This window comes from Bombyx mandarina, chromosome 07, assembly GCF_030267445.1.
Source record: "Bombyx mandarina strain Sakado chromosome 07, ASM3026744v2".
Lineage (NCBI taxonomy): Eukaryota > Metazoa > Arthropoda > Insecta > Lepidoptera > Bombycidae > Bombyx > Bombyx mandarina.
In genome coordinates this window covers 10,278,857-10,296,225 of record NC_143214.1, presented here as the reverse complement: position 1 = coordinate 10,296,225, position 17,369 = coordinate 10,278,857, and the positions used below count along the sequence as shown (strand labels likewise).

At 37.0% G+C, this 17,369-nt stretch overlaps 1 protein-coding gene across 2 annotated transcripts in view; it reads left to right on the top strand.

Annotated features, from left to right (window-relative positions):
• The window catches only part of Gcy (receptor type guanylyl cyclase), a 162,830-nt gene extending 146,045 nt beyond the window's left edge, over positions 1 to 16,785 (top strand). For both annotated transcript variants that reach the window (XM_028169377.2, XM_028169376.2), the window contains exons 18-20: positions 1,166 to 1,340; positions 13,230 to 13,420; positions 15,705 to 16,785. In XM_028169377.2, the coding sequence (XP_028025178.2) occupies positions 1,166 to 1,340; positions 13,230 to 13,420; positions 15,705 to 16,289 (951 nt within the window). In that variant the 3' untranslated portion in view covers positions 16,290 to 16,785. The remainder of the gene's footprint in view (positions 1 to 1,165; positions 1,341 to 13,229; positions 13,421 to 15,704) is intronic.
• Positions 16,786 to 17,369: the final 584 nt, after the last annotated feature.

Sequence of the window (17,369 nt, the reverse complement as noted above, 5' to 3'; positions counted from 1 at the left end):
ACTTTTCAAATTGGACTACTTTGAAGAAATTGGCAAGACTAGGATACCCCATTGCACGTACCCTATAGAATGTATACAGGCTTACAGTATGCACTCATAAACTAAAGGCGGGAGTTAGTAAGAATTTAACAGATTCTTTCTGTTGAGATAAATCTGGAGACAAGTCCTTGTTTTGGATTTAGTTATGGTTATGTAGTGACTACAGCTCGACACGGTCCGTCCCTGATTATTGTTATTGGTGACCACTATTATTATTATCATCATGATTAGACTATTATTGGTGTGCATGATTGCTCACCGGTAGCTTAAAAAGGGCTACATAATGCATGCATCACATTAAAAGTTTCATTGAAAAAGAATTAAAATTAGATACAGTTTTAACGCGTAGGGAATTAAAATTTTCAAATACTGTGCATAAAATAAGCACATGCGAAAACTATTTGCATTCTAAAATGTTGTTATGCAAATCTCTGTAGTCATGACATGTGTTAGTTTTGCAGCTACCTTGAGGTCGAATTGTTAATATTAAATGCTATTATGCTCTATGTTCGTTATTTGTATGAGCAACTTTTTGTGCGTGTTTTTTAAATGTCTTAAATCTCATTCTGATTAAATCTGATTCTGATGAAACCAAATCGTAGACATTCGCGAGATTCGTGTTATTTTTTACATTTTTTTTCCTTTTTTTTTATTGTTTGAATGGGGATGGACAGCCCACCTGATGTTATGTGGTTACTGGAGCTCATAGACATCTACAACGTAAATGCGTCACCCACCTTGAGATAAGTTTTAAGTTCTCAACGGTTGTCCCACCCTTCAAACCGAAACGCATTACTGCTTCACGGCAGAAATAGGCAGGGTGGTTGTATCTACCCGCGCGGACTCACGGAGAGAATTGCATTAAATGGTCACAAAAGCTATGATGTTGGTTGAAATCTAAAATTGTACCGTTTTTATACGCATCAAGCTTTCATTTTTCAACTTTTTTCATAGGAATAATGCCAAAAATAAATATATTTATATTTTCTTTTATCAAGGATTTAACATTAAAAGCGTGAGAATAAGAAGATTTATCTTTTTGTCTCGCTCGCATGTTATCTACGTGATCATTTATGTTTTTATAATATCTTAATAAATCTGAATAACAAGTCGGATTTTTGTTCAGGTGGAAACCATAGGTGATGCGTACATGGTGGTATCTGGACTGCCTGAACGCAACGGGACCAGACATGCGTGCGAAGTGGCGAGGATGGCTCTCGCTTTACTGGATGCCGTCAGGAGATTCCGCATCAGGCATCGGCCTATGGACCAGCTGAAACTTCGGATCGGATTACATTCTGGTAGGTTCTTATAGGAGATTCATTCTTTCAATTTCAGGAGAACTATGATGATAGCCGACCCAGCCTAAATTATTACAGGTTGAAGTGGCAACCACTAGATACCAGCATCCTTATTTCATTGTTGCTGTAGGAATTGGTAGGTAAGGTATAAGAATAGGTATCACCATGTTGTTTCAATCGAGAATTAAAAAATGAGAAAGATGTTGTGCAATAAAATTGGGATTTCGACCTTATCTTCCAATGTGCGTGGAAGGTTTCGCGTCATGATATGTCTCTCTGCGTGTGACTTTTTATAATGAGATGAACCGTGAGTTTCTTCATCAAGTCGGTGCAATAGAAATTTGTCCTGCTACTTTTAACGTTAATAATAATTATATCTGCTACTACGTCTATTTATTTTATCTCAATTATGTTTTTAACTTCGAAACATAACAAGCGAAATACAAGTCTGTGAACAGTAAAATGTATTGACTAGATTTTCCGCTAAACATTTTGGCCTAATACTTCGTACAATAACACGGAGGGATGAGTGCCTCATTAAAAGTTCCACTCTCCCGTCAGCACTTATTCGTTTCGGCGAAAGCTCTTTTACTTGCAAACAAATAAGTAAGCTTTGTATTTTTTCACGGCATCAAATCGTTGTAGCGTACGGAATAAGACGGCTTAGGTACTCGTATCGAGAGATGCGGTTGTGTCGGTGTTCAAACCTCATAGGCTGGATTAAGATTTCTAAAGAAATAGGTGCGCATTTAACACGTGCATCACTCATAACAATGATGCATGCACATAACAATACAACACGTGCATTGTCCGTTTCCAATTCTATAAGTACTTAACTCCCGTTAGTATGAAACATAATTTACTGGTGGTAGGACCTGTTCTGAGTCCGTGCGGGTAGATAACACTGCCCTGCCTATTTCCGCCGTGAAGCAGTAATGCGTTTCGGCTTGGAAAGTGGGGCAGCCGTTGTAACTATACTTGAGACCTTAGAACTTACATCTCAAGGTGGGTGGCGTAATTACGTTGTAGATATCTATGCGCTCCAGTAACCACTTAACGCCAGGTGGTCTGTGAGCTGGTCCACCCATCTAAGCAATAAAAAAGGTGAACCTTGAATGTATTCGCATAAATAATAAACGAAAAAAACCGTGTCAAAGGTCTCTTTCTATACTTATATAGTAAGTAAGCCTGGCATTAAATAATAAGTTCTGAGCAATTTACAATTTCTGTTTATTTGTTACGGTGTCTTAAAGAAATAATTAAACATATAAACTCCTTCTTCTTCTCCATCGCTCCCTCATTGCTGAGGATCGTGACTCCGTTTTAGCTTGTCGACTGTCAGCCTACATCGGTTCCGGTCAGTTACCTGGTGTAGTGCAGCGCTAAGTGGCCGCTGGTTTGCTCGGAGATCTGGTCGGACCAACGTTTGGGGCTCCGGCCTCTAGGACGTTTTCCTTCTACTTTTCCAGTGACCATCAGTCGTTCCAAGTTGTCTACACCTCTGCGGGCAACGTGGCCAAAGTAGCGCATTATGCGTTGCAGACAGGTGGCAGACAGGCGTTGAGCGTTCTCCATTTTAAGCTGATGTAGGACCGAGATGCTCGTGCGGTGGGCTGTCCATGGAATCACCACATTTCAAAAGCATCAACTCTGTTTCGGTCAGCTGCTTTTATGGTCCATGTTTCTGCTGCATAGAGAGCGATTGGAAAGACCAGTGAGTGCACAAGATGTATTTTGGACCTATTCGAAATATTACGATCTTTCCAACCTTTGCTCAACTGCGTCATAGCTGTTTTAGCCATTCCAATACATAAAACATAAACAACGAAAGCGTATTCATGAAAAGCTCCGTAATGGAAAACGCTTAAACAGAATTTTTTAAAACAATTTTCTCCGTCTTTGAGACGTGCGCTTATCTCGAAAATGTACAGACGAATCAAAGACTGAAGACAATACAGTATTTATATTATTTTGGTCTAACATCTTCACCGCGGGCACAGGGATGAATTAAATGATAATGAATCATTTTAATTTGGCTTGCTATGTTTATTGGTCGTTGTGCGTGCCCCCAGGAATAGGTATCACCTTAGCCTATTACTACCACGAAACACAAATGTGTTTCGGTTTTAGGGGTGTACGTGTCTCACTCAAGATGGCCACCGACCTTTATATCGTCTCAAACTTTTTCGTCTGTGTGTTGCATGTTGCGTGACGGTCGACCGCGTAGTAGGGATAAAATGAAAGGCGCTCGTGAGAGCAGCCAAGATCAATATGGCGGCGCCTATAGTTCGCAGCAGCTGACCATGTAGTGTATAGACTATTACTCATTTGTGCCAGTGCTCCACACAATTTTGTTTGTTTTTGTCAGTGTTTAATGTCTATAATGTGAAAAAAAGTTTCACTTTTACCGTGGTTTCATAAAACCACACAATCCTTTTTTATACTTTATTGATGTCCATAGGCATCGGTAACCCCTCAACATCAAGGCCGTGAGCTCTTTCAACTGTATAAGCAATTAAATATTAACAGCATAATATTTTCATCGTTTACAAAATACTTTTGCTAAATATGTATTTATTACTGTCATTCATTTCTATACCCTTCACTAATCTTTCTCTCATTACTTCGGATCACGACTCTTTTGAAGGAGTTTATTGATTATTTCTCTCTATCAATTTCCGATGCCAATCATAAACCGCACTGGGAGATTTTTAAAACGTAATATTATTTTGCCACTCACCATCATAAGCTTAAAGTTACCGGAGCTTCGCAAAGCAAAGTTGCGTGGAATATGCCTGAAATAATGTGGAACTAGGTGGAGAAGCATTATAGAGACAAACTAATGTAACTATTGGGGCGTGAATCGAAACACAGTAGAACGTGTATTCATGACTTTTATTGGGTTTAAGAATGCTGCAAATATCGTGGACGGAGTTCAGAACGAATCAGTCAATTCTACAAGAACTCGGCATCAAGCAGCGACTATCCTCCATCGTTCAGGGTCGCACTCTCACTTTCTTCGGGCATGTGTCGCGGCAGGGTGACGACTCAGTTGAGCGCCTTGTGGTGTAGGGTGTGATAGAGGGTACAAAACCGCGCAGCAGATCGCCGTTACGATGGACCGACCAAATAAAGGCAGCTCTAAATGGTCCCGTTAACGAGTGCACAAGAAGGGCCGCGGTACGCGAGGAATGGCGACGTCTGGTGAAGCGCACCACCACCCGAAGTGATGACCACGACCGCTCTGCCAAGAGTGCATGCGACTAAGAAGAATTGGGTTTAATAGCATATAATTAAAAAAAAACAGATTTCTACGTATATAGCACAGGAGTGATACGAGCCGGTGACGGCGTGCGACTAACTTATGCATTAAACATCAATTTCAACCAAACAACACTATGCCAGCACGGCTCTTCTATCTTCGCCTATCTTAACAGTAACTATACTGAGACCTTAGAACTTATATCTCAAAGTGGGTGGCGCATTTACGTTGTAGATGTCTATGGGCTCCAGTAACCACTTAACACCAGGTGGGCTGTGAGCTCGTCCACTCATCTAAGCAATAAAAAAAAAAAACCTTAGAACTTATATCTCAAGGTGGGTGTCGCATTTATGTTGTAGATGTCTATGGGCTTTAGTAACCACTTAACACCAGGTGGGCTGTGAGATCGTCCACCCATCGAAGCAATAAAAAAAAAAAAAAAAAAAAATATTACTATGTTTCAAGGCAAAAGGAAAAGAGATATTGTTATCTTTTATTATAAGAAACGACAGAGGATAGATTTTTCTCCGAACAGGTGCGATGATTGATAAACCAGCGGTTTGAATATTATTCTTGGTAACTTTGTAAGCTTGACTTGACAATGAAATATTGTAATAACGTTACGTCATAGGTTGGAGAAAAAGTTTCTTCGTATTTATTAAGAAAATTCACATTTGAAGAAAATGTGATAGTAAAACCGTAAGAAAAAATCCGTGGAAAAAAGTGCGTGGAATAAAACCGTTAAATGAGACGCGCGCAGGCGCGACAGTCGTATACACAAGCGAGTTGTGTATAATACCTTTCTCTTTCTCCCTCTTTCTTTTCGTTCTCTCATCCCTACTCTCTCTATTTTTTTTGTAATTATTTCTATTTCTATGTAATTTTATGTTGTCAAACAAAAAAATAAAGAGACATAATGTTATTTTAATTGATAATTTGAATTACGATTTTATTTTTATTTTACGTAATTTATTATTTCCTAAAATACAGAATTTCCTAAATACTTTCCTGTACTGAAATAAAAACTAATCAGCAAAATTTAAGAGAAAAATCAAGAAAACCAACATAAAATTGAGCACGAATTTTTTTTTGCAAATTGTGTCGATTCTACGTTAGCCGAAGGAACTTCGTTCCTACCTGGTGTCCCACGACACCACATTTATATTTTTTAATATAGTTTATTTACATTTAACTAAAGTATGTAGGTACCATTTTGTTCGATAACTTTTTGCCGTCTTGTAGGTAGGGACATTATTCTATTGCTATAGAAATTTTGAGGCTTCTGATCCAAATACCGGGACAGTTGGTTTGGGCACTCCTCTCGTGATGTTAACCTGACACTGCCTAAAGAATTCTGAATAGATATTTATGTTATTGTCAAATGAATTTTATTGTCCAATGGCTGCGGCCAGACTATTAACCGACTTCAAAAAAGAGGAGGTTCTCGATTTGACTGTATCAAGTTTTTTTGCGTGTTTTTCAACGGACCATCTTCCTGTGTGTACCGATCCTGATGATATTTTATTTGAAAATAGTTTTTTGATTTAACCTTGATAAGTAACTGACTTATTAATTGTATATTTAATTAACTTCGACTACATTGATGAGGTTATCAATTTATTTTAATTGAATTCGGTTTTCCTTTTTGATCAAATTTGTATTATATAGAGTTAGCAGAGTCATCTAGTTGATAATATTTATTTACATTTTTTTTTTTTATTGCTTAGGTGAGTGGACGAGCTCACAGCCCACCTGGTGTTAAGTGGTTACTGGAGCCCATAGACATCTACAACATAAATGCGCCACCCACCTTGAGATATAAGTTCTAAGGTCTCAATTATAGTTACAACGGCTGCCCCACCCTTCAAACCGAAACGCATTACTGCTTCACGGCAGAAATAGGCAGGGTGGTGGTACCTACCCGCGCGGACTCACAAGAGGTCCTACCACCAGTAATTACGCAAATTATAATTTTGCGGGTTTCATTTTTATTACACGATGTTATTCCTTCACCGTGGAAATCAATCGTGAACATTTGTTGAGTACGTATTTCATAAGAAAAATTGGTACCCGCCTGCGGGATTTGAACACCGGTGCATCGCTTCAACACGAAGGCACCGGACGTCTTATCCGTTAGGTCACGACGACTTATATATATATGTATTTATATATTTATGTATATGTATTTATTTAAGTACGAGTAATTGTATCTATAAATATTATGTATGTTCACAATAACACTACACCTATCAAGGTTCATTTCTGCACTCCCCTAAGGTGGACTGTCAGAGAATGCCTATTGTATTAAGTCCGCCTTTATACTGTCAAGTATATAAAGTTATAAATAAATATATATATCTCATTGAACATAGGTTAGTTTCCTTGAATGTACTGGTACATTATTGGCTCTATCACAACCTTGTAATAAGGAATTGTATTGCGTCACAGCCCTAGGACTCTCCAAATCGTAAAGTAAAAAAAAAAACAGCTCAGGCAACACAGCATAAATTATGAGTTTTACTTTTCGCCGACAAAGACATAAAAGCAAGAATAATTCGCACGATTTACAAAAACCATTTGTAAAGTATTCACGGACAAGCGGAAATAAAACGCAAAAGTCATTAACGACTTACGTTCTCGACGAAAAGAAACGTTTTCAAATATCTCGAGTGTATAAAGCGGTAGGCAGCGGCTTGGCTCTGCCCCTGGCATTGCTGAAGTTCATGGGCGACGGTTTTTTTTTTTTTTTGGTCAGGAGGAAATCGCCGGACTTCCGCCCTCCACTGGGGACGGCGGGCGGAGCATGTCGGAGTCGAACCGACTAAAACATCCTGTCGCTCAACAACCAACGTCCAAACCTCACATGAGACAGAACTCATGAAAAGGCAAAGGGGGGAAAGTGAAGTGTTTAGTGCGGAGCACATCTCTCCCATCACCCTCCCCCTCGGTACGCCGGGCTGGCGGTCGTCGGCGCCACGACCACCAGCCCTCTCGGTCGGCAGGCTATCCGGAGCCCGCCTAGATGGCGCCGGTTAGAGTGAGCTATCCTACGGAATACCCCGCTGGGTCAGAACCAGCGTGGATCGAGGATAGCCGGCCTTCCATCACCCGGATGCTCTTGCGTAAAACGCGTGCAGAGCAGCTTGCACGACGTCTTCTTAGGTCCCCCTCGCCGGTCCCCAAACCGACATATGAGGGGGACCCGAAACACTTAGAGGCCAAGGCTTGGGCGAGATCCGCCTCCCTGGCCCCCGCTCGACGGCGGCGGGCTTGCGCGTCTCTAACGCGCCCCGCCGCCTCCTTCTGCGAGATGGTGTACTCGCAGAAGTCGAGCATCGCCTTCCACGACTCGTCGTCGCCGAACATCGATGCCACAACACTCGGCAACGACAAGTCGTTTCCTATTTTTGCGACGAGGACACGGTGCCACATGCCGTATGGGCCGTATGCTCGTCTGCGTCTGCCTACAAGGGCAATAAAAAAAAAATATATCTCGTATGAAACTGAGTAATGAATCGTGGTTAAGATGCAGGTTGGAATATCAATTAGATCCGTCACGGTGTTAAATAAATAAATATGAATAAATAAATAAATAATAAAGAATAGTGAGAAAGTAAAGTAAAGAACAGCTTTTTTTTATTGCTTGGATGGGTGGCCGAGCTCACAGTCCACCTGGTGTTAAGTGGTTACCGGAGTCCATGGACATCTACAACGTAAATGCCGCCACCCACTTTGAGATATGAGTTCTAAGGTCTCAGTATAGTAACAATGCTTGTCATACCCTTCAAACCGAATCGCATTATTGCTTCACGGCAGAAATAGGCAGGGTAGTGGTACCTACCCGTGCGGACTCACAAGAGGTCCTACTAGGAAAATATTATGTACTACAATTAAATTAATCCGTTAAGTGTCTGTGTTTAAGGTAAAGCTTCGTTCACTGTAATTAGATAATTTAAATGAACTGATCTGTGTCTTCTGAATTGTATCTTCGGCCTAAAACGAATCCGACCCGTGTTGTACTCCCACTGAATTGGTATCGGAAATACAAAAAATGCCGAATAAAAAAAAAATACCATTAGTGGAATCCAGCAGGAAATTAGTCACTGTATATTAAACTCAAGAAGCGATATCTTGAAATCCAAATAAGCATTCGGTATTTAAGTCAAAGCAAAATTTGCTTCACAAATTTTCTCGTCTGTTTTGACTTCCAAATTTGTTTTTCCAATTAAAATTCTTAGTTGAAATATTTCGGTTCAACAATTTTTTTCTCAAATCTTTATCACTTCATGCCTTCAATTTAAGTCGCTGTTAAGTAATTAAGTACATTATTTGAGTTAGGTACTCCTAAAGTTTAATTCTCATTTGAATAAGTGACCCTTTTAGCGTTCAAAAAATATTCAAGCTTTTGACTTTAATAAGGCTTTTGTACAATTGTGAGTATGTTTTGTATTTTTTATTTTAAAACCGCTTTGAGTGCTTACTTATACTAATGGCTATCATTATGAGGTATAGCAGTTTACAGCTTAAGACTTTGTTTAAATAGGACGCCATATTTAAAAAAAACATGAGATTTTTTTAAATTATCTTTAACGCTATTTGTACCTATATCTTGGAAATGGGTCGTGAAGACACTTAGTACGGTATTATATAGAAAATATAAATTTAGAATATATAATATTCTGATTACAAGAATACGGTACGTTACACCTATTGGGAAACTAACGCTTGTTTGCTATTAGTAGCGTATAGACACGAGAATTACATGGTATGGGTAACAGCCTGGTCCTTTGTCAGAACAAGTCATTAAGTAAAAGACATTAGCATTCCATATTCGTGTAAGTACTTGGAAGACGCAGCGTATTTAGGTCTCCCACAAGATGGACCGAGGACCTTTTGAGGTTCGCGGGGATCCAATGGACGCAAGCAGCACAAGACCGTACTTTGTGGCGAGGCTTGGGGGAGGCCCATGTCCAGCAATGGACGTCTGTGGGCTGATAGAATAGAATAGAATTCGTTTAAGTAAAAAAGATGTGTGGTGTCGTGGGACATCGGATAGGAACGAAAATCCTTATTATAAAATATTAATTTTTTTAAATTCTCTTTGAGGTATAAAGAAAATAATTATTCGGGTATACATTTTTTACTATGATTTTTTTATTGATAAAAATAAAATAAAAACTACTTTACAAAGTTATCAACTTTATTTTATTTACAATGATTTATAATAATAATATACAAAGAAACAGCTATTTATATGAATAATAATAATTAAGCCTAATTATGTTCTATCATAGAAAACCGTCATCACGTAGACTATACATTAGACACTGTATAGCCATCATACTAAGACTATACATAAATAATAAAAATCTTACGTTACGGACGTTTTTTCCCGGTTAGGGTACCCCTCCGCATCGTCCCATAAGGAACTTCGTTCCAAAACTACAGAACATTACTTACATCTTTTTGAAAATCAACTGTGTAAATACCTCCAAAGTTTTAATAGAATCTAAACTTGAATATAATTGAATACCGTTCGTTCGGCGTAGTAAGCTTAACTCACTTAAGTCCCTGAAACTTATTTTCGTCAAGTTGAAAATATTTTCCAAGTTATCTTGATGATTCTTGTTATCGTTTCTAAGCTTTTAGTATGATATACGTGTTGACAACTTGAGCAAGTTGTGTCTTTGATGTTGTTTTTACAAGTATATTACTCGTTAGCAAACTCCCTCCCTCCTGGCGGAGCCACTGCTCACCCACCTGTCTTGGTGGAAACGAATCCGGGCTACCAGTTAATCCTTCTTTCACAAAAAAAAAGGTTTTCTATATTTATATCAGGTCTAGGCTAAAGAAACAGTTCATTGTCGTTTCAATCTTGACAATAATCCCTTTGTAAACTTAGATCTTCAGTCGACTGCAGACAAGACGTATCATTATGAAAGACAACCTCGGAGTTTCTGTGACATGCGTGAATACTTATGAAGATAACTTAGAATCCTTTTGTAGCCCTTGTTAGACATCAAATGTTATGTCGTAGCAGCTCTTTTGATTATGAAAAGGCCTGACAGCCTTCTTTTTTATCAGAACTCAACTTTACTGGATTTTTAAATCTATAATATCTAAATATATAATCTATTTAAACAAAATAATATATTTTTACTAATTTAGGCTGCAATAGAAGAAGAGTCTCTAAGAGACATAAATTTCATTTTATCTTTTGAATCTCGTTGTGTTAAAATTTCGAGCCTCATAGCATTTAAAGATGAGTGTAATGAAAAAGGGCACGGCAATCATCCTCATCGTTAAGTATAATAATATTATATATCTGAATTCTGACCTGAAACAGTCATGGGTATAATTTGAAGTGGGAAGCTAACAGAGGTATTTACAAAAAAATAAAAACATTAACCCGATTGCATTTCAAAATGTATGTTGTAAGTGGCATCTATGTTGTGGTGTGTATGCGGTTCCGATAATGGCTTGTGACTAATTTATGTTATAGCTTCAATAGTGTCAAATTATAATTAAAACTAATTAAACGGTTTAATTTTTTTTAATTGTCATTATGTTCATTCTGACGCTTACTGTAGTAGACGAATACTGTAATCCGAGATTACGAACAACGGAGGTGTGATTTGTCGAAATTTTAAAATTGTGCCAACAATTTTTTTTTTGCTTAGATTGATGGACGAGCTCACGGCCCACCTGATGCCAAGTGGTTACTGGAGTCCATAGACATTTGCACCGTAAATGCCGCCACCCATCTTGAGATATGAGTTCTAAGGTCTCAGTATAGCTACAACGACTACCAAACCCTTCAAACCGAAACGCTGCACGGCAGAAATAAGCAGGGCGTTTATACCTACCCGTGCGGACCCAGAAGAGTTCCTACCACCAGTTCAAGTTCTGCTCAAGGCCATTCTACTGCACTCAATTTCAACTTAAAATTTTCTAATGAAATACGTATCCAACAAATGTTCACGATTGACTTTCACGGTGAAGGAATAACATCGTGTAATAAAAATCAAAACCCGCAAAATTATAATTTGCGTAAACACTGGTGGTAGGACCTCTTGGGAGCCCGTACGGATAGATACCACCACCCTGCCTATTTCTGCCGTGAAGCAGTAATGCGTTTCGGTTTGAAGGGTGGAGCAGCCATTAATAAATAATAATAAATAAATATTTACTAACAATCACGCCACGTTAATTGGTCCCGTGATAAGTTCGTAAAGAACTTGTGTTAAAGGTACCAGATAACGGATATAAATGTAAGATTTTTATTATACACATACATATATTTAATAGACATCCATAACCCTGGAAAAGACATTTATATTTATCATACAAATATCTTCCCTTGGCAGGATTCGAACCCGCGACCCCCTTGTGTAGTGACCATGTCACTTACCACTACACCAGACGGCCAGCCATTGTAACTATACAGAGACCTTTGTACCATTTACCCTTCCCTAGACTATATATACTATAACGAGGCTTTATTGTTTTTTTTTTCAAGCTATTTGCTATTACTACAAATAGTAGCGTGAAAAAATAGTCACATTTACTAATCATGAAACCAATGGGTGTTTGTTTTATAACAACTATTAAATTGGAATATGTAATGACCTTTATCAATTTGTTTTCAGTTTAGTCCTAGAGTTTTTTTGAAAACTGCTTAATTTTAGTTTACAAAAATACAAGAGCGACGCAAGAAGAAAATACGAACAACACTCGTAAAATTTATTTAAATATTGCGCTATCAGTGATTCTATACAAATTTCAATTCTTAAGTAAACACTAGTGTAAATAAATAATAATATATTCAGTTCAACTTTTTTAATTGATTTATCGATTGGTATTTACTGCAATAGTATAGAGGCAGGTTTTTTTACTAAAATATAATATTCATGTTCAGTCTAGTAGGATAAATCATAATTGAATTGATCCAAATAAAATATCTTTCGCAGAGATTTTTTTGCTTTACATATTATAAACTTTCTAAATTGAAATTGAATACTAAAAAAAGAACAACAATGTTCTTTAGTAAGTGAAACTTCATAAAAAAATCATCTAATTAAAATATCTTTAATAAATGGAATAGTGTTTTTTAAATTAGTTTTTGTTAATCAATTAGTTGGCAGCATTGTCTGAAAATTGTTATTTAACTATCAAGAGAAACTTTAGTAGGTAGAATATTTTTTTGATCTAATTAATCATTATCTTTTTTTTATTGCTTAGATGGGTGGACGAGCTCACAGCCCACCTGGTGTTAAGTGGTTACTGGAGCCCATATACATCTACAACGTAAATGCGCCACCCACCTTGAGATATAAGTTCTAAGGTCTTAGTATAGTTACAACGGCTGCCCCACCCTTCAAACCGAAATGCATTACTGCTTCACAGCAGAAATAGGCAGGGTGGTGGTACCTACCCGTGCGGACTCACAAGAAGTCCTAGCACCAGTAATTATCTACCAAACAATTATATGGCAAATATATTGGGTTTAAAATTAAGAGTTCCAGTTTTGTTTATGTAACCATACTATTGTGATTGCAGACTGCGCAGTATATGCATGTTATGGTCTCAGCACTGTTTTCAACAGGAAATTTTTCGTATTTGATCAGGTCCCTGTGTTGCTGGAGTGGTGGGCTTGAAGATGCCGCGCTACTGCTTGTTCGGTGACACAGTGAACACCGCGTCTCGTATGGAATCCAACGGAGAAGCTCTGAAGATACACGTGTCTCCGGACACGAAAGCTCTGCTGGATACATTCGGGACGTTCCATTTGGAGTGCAGAGGGGAGGTCGCCATGAAGGTATAGTGATATATTGATTTAAGCTACTCTGATGGGATATAATGGAGATAATCTAAATGGAGTGGGGTGATAAAAAAATTCAAAAACGTAGGTTTGGAGCCAACGGAGATAATCTGAATGGAGTGGGGTGATAAAGAAATTCAAAAACGTAAGCTTAGAGCCAAATTGCTTAGTTAAAATTTCCGTCCTTTTGGTATCAACCGAATATTTGTATACCAGGCTATTCATAGGTGCAACGAAATATCCTTTGTTTGTTAGAGGAAAACGATCAACTTAATTTTATTTACTGACGAGTAAATTCTAAGTATGTATTGAGTAATATTTTAATAGCTATAATAATATAACAATAATAATAATAATAAACAGCTTATGTTGGAAGCTCTAAATAAGCTTCTTCGTTTGTTAGTGGGGTATAACTTAAGTAATTTCCCGCTTCAGTGAAGGTGTACCAAGATTTATATTATGAGAAGTTGGTTAAGTTTTTTAGTAACACCATATTCTATAATCAAGAATGGCACTTTTAGCCAAATCTAAGTTACACAGATAGTTCCACATAAGTGTGGCTGAATTTGGATAGCATGCGAATTAAAATCAGGACTAGACTAGACTAGTCTTATGGTCTACTTTAAAGAGTATGGCCTGCTCTAAACGACATGATAATTCTGAGTCCCTAAAACATTTACATGCAAATGGCAGAGAATTTTACTACAGAGAAAGTGCGCCATTCAATCGATAGTTGGCAACAATGTCTAAAGGACTTTAGAAGTTACGACCAGTGGAGTCAATTTTAAATAAGCTCTGTATTTTTAAACTTTAGTATATTAAACGATACAGTTATAGTTTTCGAGAAATATAAAAAAAATATTGTGTTTGTATATTATCTTATACCTTTAAACGAGCAATTCTTGTATATTAATATATATGTATATAATCTGAATCTCGGAAACGGCTACAACGATTTTCATAAAATTTTGTATACAGAGGATTTCGGGGGCGATAAATCGATCTAGCTACGATTTATTTTCAGAAAATATGGTTTTATTCGTGTTCTCAATAATAAACTCTTCCCGACATCTATTGGCGAATAATAATACTATTTTTCTTAATTTGAGGGCAACTAACCGCTTTAAAGACACAACAAGATGGCGTTATCAAAAAAAAAAAACGAGCAAAGCTCATCATCATCTAGTAATACTTTAATCGCTACCTAATAACCATAATCCAAGTTTGATTACCGTAGTAATACAAATAGACACGAGGTAAAAAAATTCAGGACTTTGAATAATAACTTACCAAACTTTGGAAAGCTTTGAAACTTTTAATGATCTTTTGAAGCATTACCTTAACGTTTTTTGTAAAGGGTTTTTTAATGTTATGAATTTTTTCAAGCCCGTAATACGAAACGAAATTAAAATAAGAATCTGAACAAATTTATTATTTTTGTCGTAAACTCATTATTAATGCTTCCATACGATCTATTACAAATTATTTTTATCAGAATTTTATATACGGTTGATCATATCTATCGGTTTTCAATTTACGTTATTACCACAAAATTGTATCTTACCTTTTTATCCGGATGGCGTGTCAAATTTTATCAAATCAGTTCTAGCTACAAAATATACGAAATATTTTACTACAATTTTGTATTGCTATGATTATATTAGTAATATTATAACTAAGCTAGGAAATCAAATTTTATAATACAAGACAATTGACAATAAATACAATACATAATATATGTATATTAATTAACAAGTAAAGTTAAAAACTAAGCTGGATTTTTTGTTTAAATCAAAATACCTTGCAATTGCTAAGGTTTGTTACTACATCAATTGTAGCTTCAATAACTCAGTCGCTGCATTTTGTTACTATTATGTAGTAACAAGATTTTTTTTGCAACGATTATAAAGCCTTGAAATCGAAATGTTCCTTTGCGGTCGTAAGAGCTACTTCTAAATGATCATAAATAGGTGTAAAATATTTTTTTTATTTTTTTATTGCATAGATGGGTGGGCGAGCTCACAGCCCACCTGGTATTAAGTGGTAACTGAAGCCCGTAGACATCTACAACGTAAATGCGCCACCCGCTTTGAGATATAAGTTCTAAAGTGTCAGTATAGTTACAACGGCTACCCCCCCCCCCTTCAAACCGAACGGCAGAAATAGGCGGGGTGGTGGTACCTACCCGTGCGGACTCACAAGAGGTCCTACCACCAATAAAATCATGCGTCCCGTGATTTACGCTATTAAACTAGAATTTAAAATAATACTTTTGTTACAGGGTAAAGGAATTCTAGTCACATATTGGTTATTGGGTGAAAAAACGGACCCAAATGCTCCGAAGGAAAAACCTTCGCTGGTCAAAAACCAAACACTTTCAACCGAAAGCGGTTCACTTTCTCATCTCACACCATTCCGGCAGAGAATGGAACAAAACTCCAGGTCTTCAAGTAGACGAGGGTCAGGAGTTTTCCAGCAGAGGTCTATAGACGTCACCAAGCTAGAAAAAGAAACACAGCCGTTGCTTCAAAGCCTCGCGATTCAAAGGCAACTCTCAGACCCTACGGAACCAGTAGCTAATGGTATAGACAACGAGGAATCAGACAAACTATCAGTATCTAATTCAATATCGTTAAATGTAAACTCTCTAAGCCACAATCACCAGGGGCATCCACGGGTCAAACTGAAGGAGGCCAACTCGATCAACCACAAGTCAAAAGTTGGTAATAATAACTGGATTTCAAAACTGCCTACAGCCAGTAATTCCTTTGACAACGGAACCAAGAAAGCCAGTGAGCGTCTTAAAGATTACAGCAGTGTACCGCTTCTTTCGAAGGTCGATACACCTAATGATTCTATAGTGTAACTTTGATGTATGTAGACAATTGAACTTTGATTGTTAAATGTGTGTCTCGTACTAGTGATTTCAACATGACATGAACCTTGTCGCAGTATTTTAATGCATTTGTGAGTTTATCTTTGATATGTTTGATGTGAAAGTGTTCGAATTTCATTAAAGGTATATAAAATTCGTAATAATTATGATTTTAATAAATAAAACTCATAAGTAGAGTAATCTTGAATGTTCGGTGTCAGTTTGTAGATTAAAATAATATGTCTCGACTATGCGCTGACCGGATTGTACAATCAAATAAATATTTTGGTTCAGCGAAGGGCCAGCGCCAATATCTTAATTGAACAAAATAAGTTAATTTGGAAGTTATGGCCAGTTTACCTTGAAGCGAAAAATAAAGCGTTTAAAAGTAAAAAGCTTTGTACAAGGGTCAGCCAATTTTGCTCACGAACCCCTAACATTCCTGTTAAGAGCTTTCGCGTAAGATTTTTTGCTGTATTATAATTTTTACAAAATTCTTCATAGTATAATTGCCAAATTACATTCATCCAAATTGGAAATCTGTTACTTCAAGAATATGTGATATTTTATTCTTAAAAATTACTAATATATGCGTTACACATTATACTGTACTATTGATTTTACTGGATGCTTTTGATCCTCTAGAAAGCCCACATTTTTACGACACTCATTATTTTCTTGTAAATCCAATAACAAACCTTTGATTTTAATCGATTTATTTTGTATATTTGTTAAACTGAATATTATCGTTATCATTTTTCTTGTTCTTGTGAAACTCTGTTATTAAGTTACCAACGATGAGACTAGCTTGTAAATACTGTACTTAAGCATTTTTATTTATTGTAAATAAATGTAACTTTGTTGTGATCTTAGAATATTATTGAAATGTATTTATAATGAGGTAGAGATTTACGAAAAAAATCTTCATGTTTCTTAAGCGTTATAGCGAAATATAATGAGTGAGAATATAATTTGACTTTGTTTTATTTCATTATAATATGAAATTAGTTTATCATCATCATCATCATCATCAACAGCCCACAGTCGTCCACTGCTGGACATAGGCCTCTC